Source organism: Centrocercus urophasianus, unplaced genomic scaffold (genome assembly GCF_019232065.1).
Source record: "Centrocercus urophasianus isolate 14NV4802_14NV808 unplaced genomic scaffold, USGS_Curo_1.0 seq_10, whole genome shotgun sequence".
NCBI lineage: Eukaryota > Metazoa > Chordata > Aves > Galliformes > Phasianidae > Centrocercus > Centrocercus urophasianus.
In genome coordinates this window covers 67,997,114-68,016,109 of record NW_024884142.1, presented here as the reverse complement: position 1 = coordinate 68,016,109, position 18,996 = coordinate 67,997,114, and the positions used below count along the sequence as shown (strand labels likewise).

The window sequence follows — 18,996 nt, the reverse complement described above, 5'->3', positions numbered from 1 at the left end:
TTCTGACCCCCATTACCACCTGGCATTCACTATCTGGCACAAGATGAAGTAAAAGTCGTAAAAGTATGTTGCCTTATCGATTTTAAACATAGTTACAGTAAACATCTTGTTCCACAAATATTTAGCCATAGAGGGCAACCAAACAAGTTGGGAAAGCATTGATTATACTGTATAAGCAGCACTTAACGATTCAAAATACAAACTACATATGCCAACATGAAACAGATACAAACAATTCACTAGGAGTAACATTTCTTTCCCTAATCTAAGCGCACTGTCATGAAGTATCTGCTTTAGACAGATGTTGCCAGTAGGAATGGAAATGTTTTACTTTATCAAGTAGTATTCTTATGAAGTTCAACTTAATGCAATTTTCAGCATGTTCAGAACTGATGCAGATACTGTTTTTATGCATGCTGACTTGGCCTATTTGTAGCATACCATACACTTTATAAAATATCATCTTTGAGTGGTAAAGGAGATACTGAATACAGGGAAGGTGTTTCAAGTCAATATCTAGTCTATTGCTGGGCACTCCATTAAAGTGTTTACACTCATTCATGAATGTACATTAACACATCAATTGGTGGAAAACGCCAGAGAACAAAAAGCAAATTCAAAGGGTCCAGAAAGCAAATGATCAGGATGATGTAGTTTCCTTCCCCCTCACACCCCACCCACAGACATGTTGAGTTTTGGTAACCATGTAACAATGGCTTTTGTTTTTCTTCTGTCAGATTTTCATACTTATCTTGGCTTTCTGAAAAATAATAAACATGCAAATGAAGAAAATTCAGCAAGATGATGAATTCACATGTGTAAAGCACACAAATGCATAGGTTAACGTTAAATTATACATACTCTAGAACTGAATTCACAAGTAATATTCCTTCAAAACCAGAACTGAAGTAAATTGCAGTAAACTTGTGAAATAATTTATTTACATTCCTTTTCTCTGTCAAATTTTCAGTATCATTGGAAATCTATGCAGCGCCAAATAAACCAAGATCCTAGTATTGAGATCTACCTCTAAGTCTCATAATAATGAATTGACAAGACTACCATCATTACACTTACTTTCAGAACAGACAAAGCACAGTATTATCTTTTCCAAGAGCTGCTATTTTAAAGAAAATCAGATCAGTGAAACAGAAGCTACTAGTACCTGACACAGTGATCCAATTTGCAAAACGCATGCTATTCTGAACCTTCTTTACATATTGTAACTTTAGAAAAGAGTAATTTGAGGCTGAATAAGCTTGAAGACTGTAGTTGTTTTTTCTCCCATCTAGGTGCCTCCCACACTAAGACTGTGATGCAGATATTGGCAGGATAGAGCAATAACACACTACTTTTGCTTGTTCTACATCTCTTTTATGGAGTAACATTAACAGACAACATTCAAGTTGCTTAATCTAGCACCTCTTAAAGAAATAATAGCCAAACAGAACAAGAAGTATATCAAGAGTAAGATGTCTATAGAAGAAAAGAAGAAAAAGATAGAATGAACAATGGTAAAAGAAGTATAGCTACAATTTTTACTTACAATTCCGGAGTCATGTTTTGGTCTTATATTGTAGAGTGATTTCCCCTTTTTCTGTCTGCAGACTTCTTCTGCCTCTTTAACTCTGAAACAAGACACAATTTATAAGCATTCCTCTAGACCAAAATGATTTCTGAAGACAGCACAGTATATAACTTAAAAAAAATTAAGTCTAAAGATGCAAATGGACAACTTTATTCCCTATGTCTTCATTAATAGGCTCTACAAAACAGCAATTGCACTTGGCTGTTCTTGCCATACCACCAGGCTCTGGTACTTAAAAGATCAGGCATAATCAATGGCATATTAGATGCTAGTTACAAAAATAATCAGTACTTACGATAGTTTAATATTGAAATCTAGCAGGATTTAAAGTAGCTTGGTAGACATGAAGACCAGCCTTCAGAACATTCAAGCCAAATAATGCTATGAAAATTACTTTTCACAATTATTTTTAAATCTCTATTCAACAGGTCCTGACCTCAGTACCTCAACTGCAGTTAAAAAAAAAAAAAAAAAAAAAAAAAAAAAAACACTCTCACCAAATTTCCTTCCCCCTTTAACCTGATGTTGTTTGTATTTAAAGTGACAAAGCAGCTCTATTTACATTTCCAGTCTTTGCTCTCTAGCTCTTTAAATAAAAATGTTCACTGAAAAATTTCAGTATTGTTCTTAAAAACCATCCAGTTTACAAACAAGGTAGTGCACATCACTTTTCTCTCCACAATTGAGGGTGAGCAGCAAAGCATGCATGAAAGCACTTGGGTGCAAAGAGAGGAGCAGGTTCCAGATGTGAGGGTGTCATACATGAGTGTTTCATGACTTGGTAAACGGTACCAAATTAGGGCTTATGAAATACCACAAAATGCTACATTTTTGATGAGATAAATATCCTTTTAGTCATCCAGATAGGGAACAAGCCCCAGAAGACAGAAGTCAGCATTCAGACTGGGAGTCTGCCAAAATCAGGCTGGTAGGCTCAACAGCACACCATAAAATGTTTCTCAAACATTTTTACTCATTTTGGAGATCAGTCTTACAAACACACATGGTTACTGAAACACTAATGCAGATTTAAGTTATGAATTCTCTGAGCTTCAAAGACTTACATAAACCCTTTCTTTATGATGGCATTAAATGGTGTGAGATGTGTAATTTTTATTTTTTATGAGAGATGAGACCATTATTTATAAATAGGAAAGTAGAAAATAAGAATGTAAATCCTATATTGGTTTGCTCTTGCCAACAGTATAGACTTTGGATAGCACTTAGTCCACTTTTTCATCATTATCCAACAACAAAAAATAACCAACAGTAAAATGATATTGAAGAAATGATATATCTTTGGCTGGTTCCTTGCGGTTCATCTCCAGACCACTTGCATGTCTGCTATTTCACTGAGGCTACGCAGGGCAGTGTGAGAATCAGACTTCATGTTGTTATTATTTTAAAATATTTTCTGTGTGTGTGGTAAGGGCCAGATTTTTCAAAATTTGACTCCAGCTGGGTCTGCTAAGCACATTACAAAAACTGCCTTTGCATTCATCTCTCCTTCATCTAGATTCACCAAACACACCTCATTCTTCTCCTAAGTTTCAAATTCATACTTTCAAAATTTAATTTAAACTTCAGTTCTTTTCTAGCACGCTGATCTCTTCATTTGATAATGGTATATTGTATTAAGGGAGGAAGACCTTAACTTCTGCAGGTAGAAGAAAAAATAAAAGGCTTTGAGACCTGTTATTTTCAAGTTGTAACATTCTGGACCTGACTGCAAGTCAGTCAGATTGTTGCAGCATAATGTAGAACAGAAATGTCAAATGACAAGTAATTCACCATCAAAATGTATTTAAATAGATTGAATAAAAGCGACAGCCAGAGTACCGTGACAGTTTTAAATAGAAGCTTGTAGGAATTATACAGGATGCAATGAAAGTCAAAATGAATGTCAAAGACTTTTTCTTTCCCTTAAAACACCACCTTTTCTTCTGATTCATTTCTACATACATCTGAATAAGAGCATTTGTAACACTAATCTTCTCATGATCTTTTCAAAACAGTCAGACACATTCGAAGCTATAAAAAACCACTCACAGAAATAAAAAAGCTCACATATCATATTGTTTCCTCTTTTTGAAATACAGCTATAACTGACTCCCATCACTGGTAGGCATAACTTAAATAAGAAAATGAAATGTTACTTGGGGTTAAATTAGTATCAAATCCTGGGGAACGCAGAAGCACTACCAAAGTTATCACTGTTTTATAGAAGCAACATAATATATGCAGGTATTCAAACTATTCATCATGCAAGCGACAGCATGTGAAATATACAAAAATATTTACTAAACCAGTTCACACAGATCCAGATGTTACTCTCAGGAAATATCAGGGAATCTCTAGTTCCAGTCTTTGTTGCATTAACAAAGAACAGATTGCTCACTGCTTGCCTAACACACCAGCTCATAAGATGGCTTGGCTTCCCCTCTAGGTTTAATGTTCATTCAAAACAAGAATCCTTGTATGGACTGGAACTTGTGATAATACAGTGACGAGTTATTTTCTGGAAAGCAAGTCCTATTGAGTGCCATTGTCAGTATAACATCTCTAAATCTGCTGGTTTTTTTTAGAATTAATAGATGTTTGAAGAAATGCTGCCTTGCCTTGAAAGAACAAAATATAACAATGCCAGCTAGTGAAAGAGATGGTCTTAATTTTTCTGTTACTTAAATTGCACTTGAAAAAAAAAAAGAAAAAAAAAAAAAGACCAACAGCCTTAAAGCTTGTGCTACCCATTTTTTCAGGATTATGTAAGAGGCCCTAGTCTCTCAAGTATAGCTGCAGAAGTGAAGTTTTTTGGAGTCTTTATGAAATTCCTTGTAGTTTAAGTATATTTATTTATCACAGTGGGAATGGAGAAGATGAAAAGCATTATCCCCTAATACACTTCAGACAAAACTGAAAGCTAGCAGCCACTTGGTTCCAGTTCCAACCATATCACTGACTCATTGTGTGGGTTTGGGATAGTTCACTGCCTCCTGGCCCTGATCCTGCATGAAGATTCAAGTGGTTGGATAAAGCCTCACTGAAACCAATATGATCTATAGATGTACTTCCTCAGCAAAAAATGTCATTAGAAATGTAAATGTAGCACAATAAAGTCTTATTTTCAGGAAGCTAGATTATGACTAAGTAAAGACTAGAAGGGCATAAAACTGTACATATTTAAAGATATAATATATATATAAATTCCAGGAAGTCAACACACTGGTGAAACATAGAGACAATTATTAGCCTTCTACAGCACTGTGAACCAGCTGCAGTGTGCATATATTTTCCAAAGCCTTACCATTGAACTAAACTATGATTTTATTGAATTTAACCCAAATCCTTCTAAAAGAGCAAAAGGATTTGTTTTGATGTTAATATCAAGATCATTTAAACTGCAAGAAGTGTTGCCTTTTGAGATAAGGACAATTATCTCAATTCAGCTGGAAAATAATATTTAATTGCCACCGGCAATTCAAAAAATATACATTAGATATTCTGTCCTGCTCCTGAAAGATTCTTCATCTTCTCATAGATAAAATCTACAACATTTAGGCAAAACCACCTTGCTTCTGTCAACTCAAGACAGGTTAAGACCTGGTTATCACTATGGTAAATTCCTACATATCATCACAACATCCTTAACATTGGGAAATACATCTAAGATCATTTAGTCCAACTGTCTACCTACCACCAATACTGCCCACTGAGCCATGTACCTATGTATTATATCTACATGTATCTTGAACACCTCCAGGGATGGTGACTCCATCTCCACAGGCAGCTTGTTCCACTGCCTGACCACTTTTTGTGAGAAGATTTACCTAATATCCAATCTGAATCTCCCCTGGCACAACTTAAGGCCATTATCTCTTGTCTTGTTGCTTTTACCCAGAAGAAGAGACCCCTGCCTTGCCACAGCCTCCTTTCAAGTAATTGTAGAGAGCAGTAACATCATTTTGCTCAGAACTTTTCTGTACTACTTCCCCCTGACTTCAGCAGAACTATTATCAATATGGAGATGCAAGGTAGTGCAAGACAAAGAGGAACAAAAATTGCAATAACTTAAGTTGTAATATTAGGAAGACTGGCTTAAATATTCAACAATGGTCAATTGTTATGGCTTCATGAAAATGTTAACAGATCTCTTTCAATTTTGGCAAGAGGGCAGGTGACGTTTGGGGAAAACAACACAAGCGCTATGAATCTGTGAGCCTCCCAACAGTCACAAAAAGGGAAGAAGTACTCAGTGTAGACAGTGACATACTTACAGGCTCCAGGCCAAACTGACACTGCTGTTCTGCCTCTGTAGACAACAAAGCACTCAAAATGTTTGAAACAGTTAACAAGACAGTCCTAGGATGAGAATTCAATTGTCAAGACCTTGTTTTCCCTGAGGGAAGCCATGGAAAGAAGAGTCTGAGGAAGTTGGGTGCTTCTCTGTGTCTGAGAGATTATGACTCTTAGGCAAAGGCAGGCAAGTGCATAGACTGATATATTGTTTTGAAGACCTGTTTCTAGTTAAAACAGTTGCATGCAACTAATACTTTCCGTAATAGAGGTAATTTGGTCACTTTGTGGAATCACTGCTCTCAAGTGCAACTAAGTACTCTGAAGTGGAACAGCAACTCCAGGCAAGTTCTGAGATAGGGTGAGAGAAAGAAGTCCTAAGGGAGTCTAACAGGGTCAGGTTGGAGATTAGGTTCATCATCAAGATAATCAAGGAGATTAACAGGCACCCTAGGGTAAGGCAGGTGTCACAGCAGCCAGCTGCCAGAATTCAAGAAGCACTTGGAAAAAACTTTCAGCCATAAGATTTGAATTTTGAGTAGTCCTGTGTGGATTCACGAGTTGGAGTTGATGATACCTGTGGGTCCTTTCCAACTCAGAATATTCTACAATTCTATGAAAAGGCACATGGCATGCTCTTGGAGAAGCCAGGTGGCGCAGTTAAAGTGTGGTAGGAATTGTTCACATTGTTTGCAGTGTGCTAAGATGCTTCTGCATGGCTGATGTTCTAATTATCTAATTTCATACTTTTCTCAGCTTTTCCAACTCACTTGCTTTCAATAAACTGATGGTTTCATTTGCTATCAAACCCTGTCCCAGATCACGTCAATTTTGGCTTAAAGGGAGCATATTTTTTCAATAGGAAAGATAGCATCAGCACTACACCTTTGGCATTTTTGGCATGCTGTTTCTGTTCCCAAGACATTTTTGTTTTTGCCTTTATAAGGACATAGTCATACAAAACTAATCTTCTCAGTCAAACAGAGTTGCTTAATTCCTTATAGCAATCTGAAGAGCAGAGTTATTAGCAGTTATTAGATTTAACATCAGGTCCAACGCAGATTCTATAAGTGCACACTAAGAGTGCTCATAATGCGTATCTGGACAAATACATGTTCCATAAGGTTAATTAAATTGAGTTCAGATGTTTCTTTCGTTATTTCAGGAAGGATTACTTTCTGAACAGCCCCAACAAGAATAAAGTACGTAGGGAATATAAAATATAAGTAAGCAATCCTTGGCTTAGTTAAAAGTACAAGTGAATGAATAGGTAATTACTCACTGAGTCCAACAATTAGTGTCTCAAATTCTACTACATATAAAGATTCAGAGTCTAATAAGCATTGCCTGTAACAAAAGAAATAGCTTCTTCTTTCCATCATAGTAAAAGTACCCTTAACTTCCTTCTACCTCATATTCATTGTAAGACAAACATACACAAATTGATTAAGTTTAAAGACAATCTATGAGACAAATAGATAATGAGTTACACTTTGGCAGGTATGCAGGAAAAAAGAACCAGACATCCCTACAAAACCAAAAGACAGCCTAGCTATATCTACTTTCTAGACCAAAAGCCAGCCTGGTCACAATCTTATCAAGCCTCAGAGAATTTCTATCATCATTCAGTCCACTGAAAAGGGCAGCCGCTTTCCTAACAATGAACATTAATAATTTTGACTGAAGTATCTGTAACAGATTCATTTCTTACTGGCTCCATTTAGGCTTAGTAGCCTTACAGTTCACTAGCAAGCGCTAAGACATGACAAATGTAAGCACAGTGAGAAGGCTGGAATGTTATATGCCTTAGATACTGGAGCTGCTCACAAAAACTTCCACGATAAACTCAGACATATATTACTTTTACAGCTTGAAAATGTATTTCATGAAACCCAAAATAATTTTTTCTACAAATATACTGTACTTTGTAACATACAGCAAAGCTGAGACTAATATTCTTTATATTCCTAGTGCTTTTTATCAGATGAATAAAATGTGTTTTGTACATCAAAATATTTTATGTGGGTTAGTTTGGGGTAGAGATGACATGTTTATAATAATAATACCACCTTTACAAATAATTAAAAAAAAATCTCCACAAAAATATCAAGTACTAGATGCTCTTAAGATATCAAGAGTAGAAAGCTTTAAAGCTGTGTTTTTGGAAAACTATTCCAGAGCAACTGGCGTAAGTTTTATTCCTTGTTCAGTTACTAAACTATAGTTACAAACTATAGTGAAATGATTTTTTTTTTTCTGTTAAGGAATTTCTCTTTTGTGGAAAAAAAAAACAGTGACTGTTGAAAAAAAATACAATTCTCAACATAAAAGTGCAGTAAAAAATGTAGAGCTTTTACTTTCACGCCAATAGGATTGAAGTGATGACACAGATATGATTCAGTAACTGACTGCAAAGACTTTATACAGATAAGAAGCACATTTTAATGTACCTGGTGCCATCAAACTGACTGATGAAACCTAACCTCTCCTACAAACAAAGAGATTATGAATTAGTCTATCTTGACATCTCTGCCAGCTCCTAGCATGGTTACTGCAAAGACCACGAGGTAGACAATAGCTGGTTAAAAAAATGCAGTGATTAATCATAGTTTGACTCAGAGGACAAGGAAAAGCAGATTAAAATGTTTTAATCTGGCCACTTAACATAGAGACTAATCTGTAGCAGGACCTGGAATACAATTCCTCTTAGATCAGTAGTGCAGAATAGACTTTGGGGAATACAACTAAGGTATTCTTCCATCTGTATCATATCACACTAGCCTAAAATGAAGCTGTGAGCCCAACTGAATCGAACATGAGCCCTTCAAATTTGCAGTCTTGATGCAATCCACAACAAAACTCACAATGCTCTAAAGTCAAGAAGAACTGCTTTGTAAAGATGATTTTTTTTCTAATATGGCTTGTTAGGGATGAAAAAATTACAGAAACTTCTTAATTCTTGGAAGAGAACTATTCTGTTCTATGCTGTAAATAAAAAAAAATATATTTTAAAAAATATTTTAAAAAATAAAAGTAATATTTTGGGTGATTTCTTTCTTATCTGTGTTAATACACACAGATGCTCATAGATAAATATATATTTTAACTCAACACTGTATTAAAATCCATGTTCTAAAGATGATAGTTTTAACATTAAAGGAAATTTCACTTGAAAATATAAGAGCACAAAAGAACCAACCAACAAAAACCTGTTAAGGATGGCTATAATTGTAATAAATGCACAGAGTGCCACTAGAATCATATATATTTTTTTCTCATCAAAGTGGCCAGTATTTCAGACTATACCTGGCCACCTTCAGGAAAGACGGTAATCACTTTCCTCCAGACTTCGCATATGAAAATTGAGTCTTCTAAGAAAATTTAGTCATCACTTCTGTTGTTTTTCTTGGAAATGAAACCAGTTTGCTCTCAAAAAAGCTGGCTGCATTGTGACTATTTGATTGAGAAATTCAACAGGAAATGATAAGGGAGAAGGATAAGACGAAACATGAGGTAAAACTGGTGACTGAAAAAGTAAGCAAAAGAAAGGAAAACAAACCTGGAAGTGAATGGAAATGCGAAGCCATGTGTTTGCTCTAAAACACCATGAAGCAGTAAATGGTGTTAAAAAGAAAAAGTGCAATGTTTAGGAAAAAAAAAATGAGAAAATTCTTTGTGAACAGATAATGCAGAGAAGGAGACTACCTTAAAGTGGCTGTGGGGAGATACCCCATGCAGATGAGCAACTACATTGAATTAACTGGGCACATACAATTAGGTTGCTTCAAAAGTAATGCTTCCTATTTAATTCCACAAAAACCCGTTGTGCTCATAAAAACCTGCACTGTTTCACAGCTGCTATGGTAGTGTCATAGCAGTACAAGCAAATATGAGAAATGAATGAATAGAAGAGATCATTGGGGAAAAAACAACAACAACAACAACAACCAGCAAAGTTAACCGAAATCATCTGCAGAGTCATGGAATTAGAGATGTACAGTGCAGAACGTGGGAAAATAAGAGGCCTCCAACGTTTTTGTATCAGGTGAGAATACTCACATCATAATTATATACTGACCTCACAATGACTGCTACAAAGCAAATCTCTTCCAGAAAATATTTTTTTTCTCTATAGTATGCCTTGTACTCATGGCCAGAAGACATGCACGCAGCCATGCACTTACATTTAATGGATATTTTCATTATGGCAATTATAATCACTATTTTGGCAAACTTTCTCAGTAAGAAAGCCATCTAACTTGTGTAGTTGGATAAGTTAGTGACAAACGCTATTGATTTGTAGAACCTTTCAATATGTTAGCATACCTCAAACGCCAGTGTAATGATCACTTTGTCTGGGAAAAGAAAACAACAAGTATTGAAAATATTGCACCTCCCGTCAAAAATTCTATTTAAAATTTCTAGTGGTGCAATTTTTTTATTAATCTTCAGGTATACATTGGGCTGCTTTGTTTGTTTGTTTTAATTTTTTTATTTTTTTAAATAAAAATTTCATTCTCTCCTTTAAGAAACAGCAAAAAGAGTTACAAAATCTGAAAAGATCACCATAGGGTAGGAACCGTGATATCACCACTTGGCTATATCCTAAACTGTCACAACCAATCTGACATGAGGCAAGAAGAGAGAAGGCAAACTTAACTATGAGATGATAATTTTTATCTGTCTCTTTTTATGTACAAAATACTAAAATGCAATACAGTGTGCCACCATGATACCTCCACATCAGATAAATCAGTGAGGCTGATGAAAAGCTCTTCTGCTAAATATTTGGTGGTATTCTAGAATCTGATGAAAGTCATAACACTTAGGAGAGATTGGAGACTTGGATATATTTTTTTTTAATACTACACCTTTTACTTTGTTCAAACTTAGAATTCATATACACTGATTGGCTTATAGCTACAAATAAACTTATCAAAGACTTTTAAATATCCTTCATTTAACTTTTTTTTTAAGCAATTTTTGCCAGAGATCCAGATAGATAAACTCTCAAAAATATTTTTTCAGTTATCTAAGCAATGCTAAAATGAGACTCACTGCTCTCCTTCCCTAACCAAAAGGCCTGATGTTTCAATTGAAAAATAGACAAATTGCCAGAAGTGCACAAGGAAGAAACAAAAGTATTGAAATATTGAGCAACCTCTCTCAGTTGGATAGCAAACTGCCTCTATTTGAAGCACTGCCTCAAAGGACTCTTCCTAGCTTCTATCTTTCATGTGTTCTTCTCCTTTCAAGTATATATTTCTATGTCTGTAATTTTCCACAATACTTTTTGATCAGAAACTCTTTCAATCAAGTTAAAATTTTGAAATACTCCTAAAAACTGAAGATTATTTTAATTGTTCAAAGACGCAACCTACATTCAGTTTTGACGCTGTAAAACAAAGTCTAGCAGTTTGTAGCCCAGTTGATTAAACATCAATAAAGAGAGTGATATTAAAGTCTTAAGTCCAAGAAAAGCATTTGCTTACTAACAACTTGACTGGAGCTTTTAGATGACACCACAACACAAGCCAAGCAATATGTGACTCCACTAAACATACTCCACATTTCCATCCACTTTCCTGTTGCATTGTAATTCCATATATATTTTCCTACTCTTTTCTTCGATCTCCACATTTCTTTGCAAGTACATTTTCCCATGTCCCCAGATTTCTCACTCTCAAGTCTGACTCACTGGTTCCTATTATAAGCGTTAACAAAATATCCCTTAAATTACTATGAGGACCATTGCTTGTGCTATGGGATTTAATGCCCTCCTCCGCAAGCAGAAGTGGCAGCTTACCAATATGCTCCTCACTGTGCAACGTACAGAGATATCCAATGCCAGACTTTAAATTGCTCAACAGCAAGTTTTAAATCATCCTGCTGAGGAGTCTGTAGGGAGACATACCAGTCTTTCTGCAGGGGGAGATCAATGAGCTGTGGAGACACGCTGGCCAGGAATCTCCCTTTCATCTAGATATACACAGTGTGACACACCAGGTGCCAGCTTAACTGCTATTCTTACGGGAATGGGCAACTTTTACATTTGAGAAACTAGGGCTTTTTTTTTTTGCCTTTTCTTTTTTCTTGAACGTATAGATTATTTTTAATGCATGAAAGATTTATTGTGGCAGTTAAAAGGTTGAATAAAGCTAGCCAAAGGAAATTCTCAAACTTAGTGTGATGCAAGATGCAACTTAGAGAATTTTACCATCATCTTGGTCTGGCCTATGAACTGTCCTCTGCTGGCATCACTGAGACAGTTTTTCCTCTGTTCAGTGTCATGCCTTCTCATAAAGGCAAGAGCCAAACTGAGCCTATGAGAAATATTTACCTCTTGCACATACTTAAAAGGTGCTTACACCTGCTCAATGCCACCCCTACCTCCACCCCCCATTTTTTTCCTTCTGCCCAGAAACACGACTTTAATTCTCCCTATATTTGCAAGCTTGCACAGGGTGTCTGGAACAACAAACAATCTGAAGAAACTTAGTATCACTTAGGGCAGGAGTGAACAAACAAGTGTCAGTATTCCATTTGTATGCAGAGAAAGTAAAGATACAGCTGTGGCTCTGCAAAAATGCTTCTGCATCTTCCTAGTAAGGTCTGAATCTAAGGTCTACTAATATTAATCTTCGGCAGCAATGCAATGAAATATATATTTTTTTTCCTGCTGATTTCATGTAAACATAAAAGTTCTTAGAGGACTGACTACTTTTTTTTTTTTTTTTTTTTTTTTTTTTTTTTGCTACTGGGAGTTTGGGTGGGTCAGGGTGTGTTCGCCATCCATAAAGAAAAGATAGGTTACAGTCCTAAAAACAACTCATTGCTGCCTACAGAAAATTGTATTTTTTAAGAAATTCTATTTTTAGTTATTATTGATTTGCAAACTTTATTTTTGATTGCCACGTACAGCAGCTATTTTGTTTGTTTGTTTGTTAATTGATCATTGCTTTTCAAGATTTTCTTTTGCAGTGATTTAAAAGGTGTTGCCTCATGAACTCTTGTACTTGTTCAGTCATAGGAAGAGTTCTAGGAAAGTGGTAGGGTCTGGGCCTGAAGGACTTTGCTCAACACTAAGAAAAATGAAAATACCTCTTGCTCCAGTGCTTCACTGGAATAATGCATTTAATGTTGAGTATCTCAGAAATACAAAGAAAACAAGAAAAAAAGGAAATAAAGATATAATTTAATAAGAAAAGAGCTACCACATTAACTTTGACAGTTTGCATGAGACACCTGCTGTCTCTACAGGAGAAAAAACATGCATTTCAAGTTTGGTAGTATAATCCCTTAAGAGTTTTCCTAAGAAGGTAAGACTTTTGTACAGGTGTCACTGTAGCTATGCATTATCTAAAAATAAATATTCAAGGCGCAATTTACCTCATACCTTAGGGTATGCAGAAACTAAAATATATGTACAGATTAGGAGAATGCTGAACAGTTGTTCTTTTCTGCAACAACACTGAAAAGGAATTAATGTGTATGTCAGCTCTTCTTTACTTTCTTTGTATAACATACAGAGTGCAAAGTATACTGTCGGATAGTATTTAAGAGTTTTCAGAATACAAACACAAAAGCATAGCCTATCAGTGTCGCACTAAAAATGCAGTGAAAAGACAACGTGACCAATATTTAAAAATATGCAACAAATCAGGCCCTGTTTGTCTTATGTGGGTAACTGAGAAAGAAGTTATATTACTTTTACCATTTTCATTCAAAAGGATACATCTTTAGGATAAACAGCACCAGAATTTCTATCTAAATTTTTTAGAAGGTTACAGATAGCTCGGATAACAATTTTGCTAAGAATGTTCTATAGCTTTGACTACAGTGTGACCACAAAAAAAAAAAAAAACCAAAAGTATGTTTAGGAAAACCTTTTGGCAGATGTATGCTTCCACTGTAATTTTCAGGTGAATTTTTTTCTTTTTATTGCTACTGTATTTAACAGTTTATCACACATGATTTTCTCAACTGTTTTTTTCCAGTTCTGTTTTATTTCAACTGACAGAATTGAGTGAAAGCAGTAGAAAATTTTGGAAAAAATATTTTGTTTTTAACCTCATGCCATTTCTCTTATTTTTTTCTTCATCTTGGAAAGAAACGTGAAGTCTAACACTTCAGTGTTTATCTTTTGCACATTAATGCCTAGCAAATCAATATACAAGTTAAAATGTTGACTGAAAGGTGTTTAAAATAAGAATTGTCTGGCAGCTTTCTTTAAAGTACATATAGTTTTAATGTATCAGTAACAGAAAGTATCACCACCTTAGGAAATATTATATCAGAAGCCTTTGCAAAAATCATTTTAAAACAATGTGACTCATCTGTAGAGACTAAATACAGAACAATCACTATTAACATGTAAATCCTTTCCCTATGCAGAAACCATGCCTAAACTATTCTAGAGACACAGCAAAAAGGTTTATTAAACTAGAGTGATTGGAGAAGAGGGAAAAAAGGAAAAAAGAAGATTAACCCCAAAAAAGGAAATAAAATGAATTTTTACATTTTATATTTTATAAATTATGGTCATGATATATTATGCAGCCTAGCGAATAATTGCTTCAGCAGCTAAATGCCTGTGTAGGAAACTGAACATAGGATTTAACTGCCAACTCCATTCTCAAGAAACATACTTAATTACTTAATTTCAAGGCTGACAGTCAGTAAAATGAAATATATCCCCAGATTGCTGTATGGTGTACAGTACAACATTTTCATCATCCTCTTGCTATAGGAACAGAATCCATCTTTTTTAACTGTAAGACTATTCATTCCAAATTGTGTCCACTTATACTAACTATGGTGTACATGACACTGATCATATCGGTGCCTAAGGAAAGCTATCAATAACTTCCAAAGCCAGTAATCTGATGTCTGTGACATTTATACAGGGTGCATTCTCTTAAGAAAAAAGAAAAAAGACCTATTCTTGTTAAGTTACCTACACACGAACCGATACCGATCATTTACAGAACCTAAAGCTTCAGTCCTGCTAATGTGAAGGCACAGCAGTAGCTTCATTATCTGTACACTGAGATCACTCAAGTTGCTAACAAATGCAGAATCATGTAAGACTGTCTACAGTTGTTGTGTTTGTGTTTAAATTGTCCTTTTATAGCATATATTACTTTTTTAAAAACTGATTAATTTGTGGCATTATCTTTATATACAAAGAAGGATCACAATGTAATATTTCATGGAGATGAGAGCAAACTTCATAGCTCTTTAAATACATGGAACAGACAGGGTGGCTAATTTTTCAAAACTATGTTTATATTTCTTTATGTCAGTTATGCTACATGGACATATGATCACAAGGCTGTGATTTACAATATTAATTTGATTTTTCTCTTAAAGTGGGGTCAAAGTGACTTTTTCTTCTCTCCTCTGCTTTTCCTCCATTTTCTCCAATTTAATTGGACAAATATTTACAATGTTCCATGTCTCAATGCCTTGACTTGTTTTCAGGAAATACGTGAATGGGAAATCTTTTATCAATTTTCAAACCTGAAAGAAGTCTCCTATTGCTTGGATTCACAGAGGCATAGAGGTTACCTGGTGGTCTACCAAAACCATCAGTTAACAGACTTGGAAAACTTTATTACAAATTGATATTAATGTTCTATTCAAAAATTATAAGGAAAGAAAGTTCTGTTACGGAAAAAAAGTGAGAATGTCCCTGTGATAAAAAAGTGATGGCGACTGGTTTCCATGTGATTGCTCCCAATAACATTCCCTGAGAAAAGCCTTTGAACAAACAAACAAACTTACCTTTCTTGAAGAATAAGTTTGTTTTCTTTCTTCCAGAAGTCTTTGAAGTCAGAACTGAATTCATGCCAAATATTGAAGAAAGAATGCGGGGATACCTCTTTCTCTCCCATTTTTGGTTTCATACAGAAATAGGCTGCAGTTTCCAAAAAGCTGTCAAAGAAAGAAAGAAAGAAAGAAAAAGAAGAATGACAAATGTCTCACTAACTACAGGTGCAGAATTCTTTCCCAACTTAAAACTGACGCAACATTTAATTGTTCTGGGTAGCAGATCTAAAATATAAAAACAACAGTTCTTAGATCTTCATACACAGATAGTTACATAAATATGATTCTTCAGATAAATGGGGTCTGGCATTTATCATACTGTTTTTGAGAAAAGGATTTTCCATTTCAAAAGCTGAAATTAATGCACTTTGCAGAGCCCTGCAAATCCAGATATCCACACTTACCTAAATACTGTTTTTCTGTTGCATTTAAAGTAAAAAGATTTTCAAAACAGCGGCAACATCTATAAGAACTTTGTTTTCAGCCTTTTCAAGTTCTATTAAATCTACACTGTGATAAAATTAGATAGGTATTTTAGATGTGAGCATATACAGAAAGAAATTCACATCTGTGCAATGAAAACCTGAAACAGGAGCAAATATGCTCCTGTTGGGTATCTCATTCTGCAAGAATGATCTGACATTTGCCTCCGAACAAGGCAAAAGCAAAGCAGCATACTGGAGATAGATCTCTTGTTAGAACTGCTGCTGAAGTTGAAGGTTACATTTGTAACACCCATTAAGAGCTATGACTGCAGTGAAATTTAACAGATTTCTGATTTCAATTGCTTCCACTTACTTCAAATTTAAGAATATGCAGAAAATTTTGAAACAATCAATTCAAAAACTAATTGCTTAACTAGTATTCCATTTCATTTTTGATGTAACGTTCTGTAAATATTGAAGCCTTCAAGAACGTACTTCTCACCTGAAGCTCAAAACAGACGTTTTATAAATTTCATGAAAAATTCTATGGAATCCTCATTGCAGCCTATCAATACCTGAAGGGAACCTACACCCACGAGGGGAGTAAACTCTTCAAAAGGGCTGACAACAGCAGGACTAGGGGAAACGGATCGAAGTTGAAGGAGGGAAGATTTAGGTTGGATGTTAGGGGGAAGTTCTATACAAGGAGAGTGGTTAGGCCCTGGAACGGGCTGCCCAGGGAGGTTGTGGGTGCCCCGTCCTTGGATGTGTTTAAGGCCAGGTTGGACAGGGTCCTGGGCAACCTGATCTGAATGTGTGTGTTTGGTGGCCCTGCTAGGCAGGGGGGTTGGAACTACATGATCCTTGAGGTCCCTTCCAACCCGGGTGATTCTGTGATTCTGTGATTCTGTGAAAGCTGTCTCTAGAAATATAATCCTAGATAACTTGCTCACTGAGCTATTACTGTTCCATGACCTCTATGAAAAGTTTCTGTGGCAAAAGAAGTTAAAATATAAAGCTATGACCTGAAAAATAACAACAGAATGAAAGGAATCAAACAATGAGCAGCCCTCCTAAAACAGGAAAACAAGACAAAGTAAAGCTCACATTGTCAGGAGTACACTGTAAAAAACAACAAAAAACAAACAGGAAACAAAAAACAACAATCAAAAACAAATATAAAACACTAAGGAACTCGTCTAACATTACCAGCGCCAACATTTACTTTTTGGAGACCTGTTGGTAAGCCAGTGTTTGTTGGGTTTTTGTTGTTGTTGTTTTGCTTTTTTTTGTTTTTGTTTTTCTTCCAGTGAGGACTACTTATGAAGTGATACAACCTTATGCATGTATACATCTATGGTTAACTGCTGTCACTTCATTTCTAGGCACATACACTGAATAGAAATGCTCAGGGAGGTTGCTTGCCTCCCTGAAAGTTTGTTTTAGAGGTAAGAGAGTTACGCTGTTCATAAAGTGTGGAACAGCAGCAGCATAGCTGGCTGTCACTGTTAACATGTCATGCCTTCCTAATGCCTGTTAACAACGAACAAGGTAGCAGCTGCAACACAGAAAAACCGCATGGCACATGTCACAGTGAATCAAATAATTTTTCTATACATTCAGATCAAACAATCAAGATAGTTACTCTCTATATATTTACTGGCTGGAGAGGTCTCCTCTTATTTACTAGCTGGCAGTCTCTCAGAGCACACTTAGAAGGCATATGGAAAACTGCTTGTTATACATTTGATGCTACAATTTTTGTGCTACGAGACAGAGTAGCATAATTCACACAGGAAAGAGAAAGCAAATAAAGTGAATCAAAATGCACCAAATGAAACATGCACAGCAATAAAACCTCACTATTACCATGCACTGTAAATATCTGATTTGGAAACGTTTACATATGTCAAACCAATCATATCTAAAAGCTGATAACAGGAAGGGACACACATTTCAAAAACAAAGAGACATTGGGATGACATTGCCGTAATCCTAAGAACATATATCCTTCAGATTTCACAGGTGGCAAATGCATTTTCTCTTGTGCTTTTCTGTGGGCAGCCCCACAAAATTTTGGAAAAATTTTGAAGGACAAATTTTCCTGTTTGTCGTTTAGCAGATTTTGAAACAAAACATCTATAAATATCAACCGCGTTCCTGTCCATGCAAGCATTTTGAATCAAGCAATGAACTACAGTTTGGAAGGCTTGTGTTTCTATATTCAAATTAATTTCTGCAATTTCTAGCTTTAGAACACTCATCTGACCTCTTTGGATTTCATTTCACACCTCTGTGAAAAATGAAACATGTATTGCCCAAACAGGTACTGCAAAGCTTGCTTAGCATCCATTTCTCAAGTGAACAGGTTCTTAGTTTGCTTTTAAGACGCTTGCTAAGAGTACAGAAAAGAATGTGCATTAGGGAAGAGAAAGCAGTCATGGAAGAAGGAAGGGAGGGCATGCAAGTTATTTTCAGGGATTAAAAGAGGTAAAGGAGGTCAGCAGCTTTACTTCAAATAGTGTAACTTCGAAAGTCTGATTAAAAGTAAGACAGTGATGTTCACACCACTGTTTTATCTTGACATAGCAAAAGCAGAATTTCTTACACAAATTTCGAACTGGTTTTCATATTTCACATGCTAATCTTGAAGGATGAATAAATAAAATGTCTCAAAACATTGGAGGAATTGCTCATCCCTGACAAATTTGTTTGCCTAATTTCCTCGGTTAAACTGCATAACTCAGAAAAAAAGTCATTGTATAACTGAACTCATCACTTTGTCACATGTGGAAATCTGATGACCGATGAATTGTACTTTTTTTGTGCATTCCCTTGAGTACAACTGTGAGACTATGC

The 18,996-nt window shown here is 35.5% G+C and overlaps 1 protein-coding gene across 1 annotated transcript in view; it reads right to left on the bottom strand.

Annotated features, from left to right (window-relative positions):
- FMN2 (formin 2) overlaps positions 1–18,996 on the bottom strand; it is a 141,286-nt gene continuing 122,290 nt past the window's right edge. The window contains exons 17-19 of the mRNA XM_042811192.1: positions 15,668–15,817; positions 1,547–1,628; positions 1–760 (exon numbers count right to left, since the gene is read on the bottom strand). Of these exons, the coding sequence (XP_042667126.1) occupies positions 734–760; positions 1,547–1,628; positions 15,668–15,817 (259 nt within the window). The 3' untranslated portion in view covers positions 1–733. The remainder of the gene's footprint in view (positions 761–1,546; positions 1,629–15,667; positions 15,818–18,996) is intronic.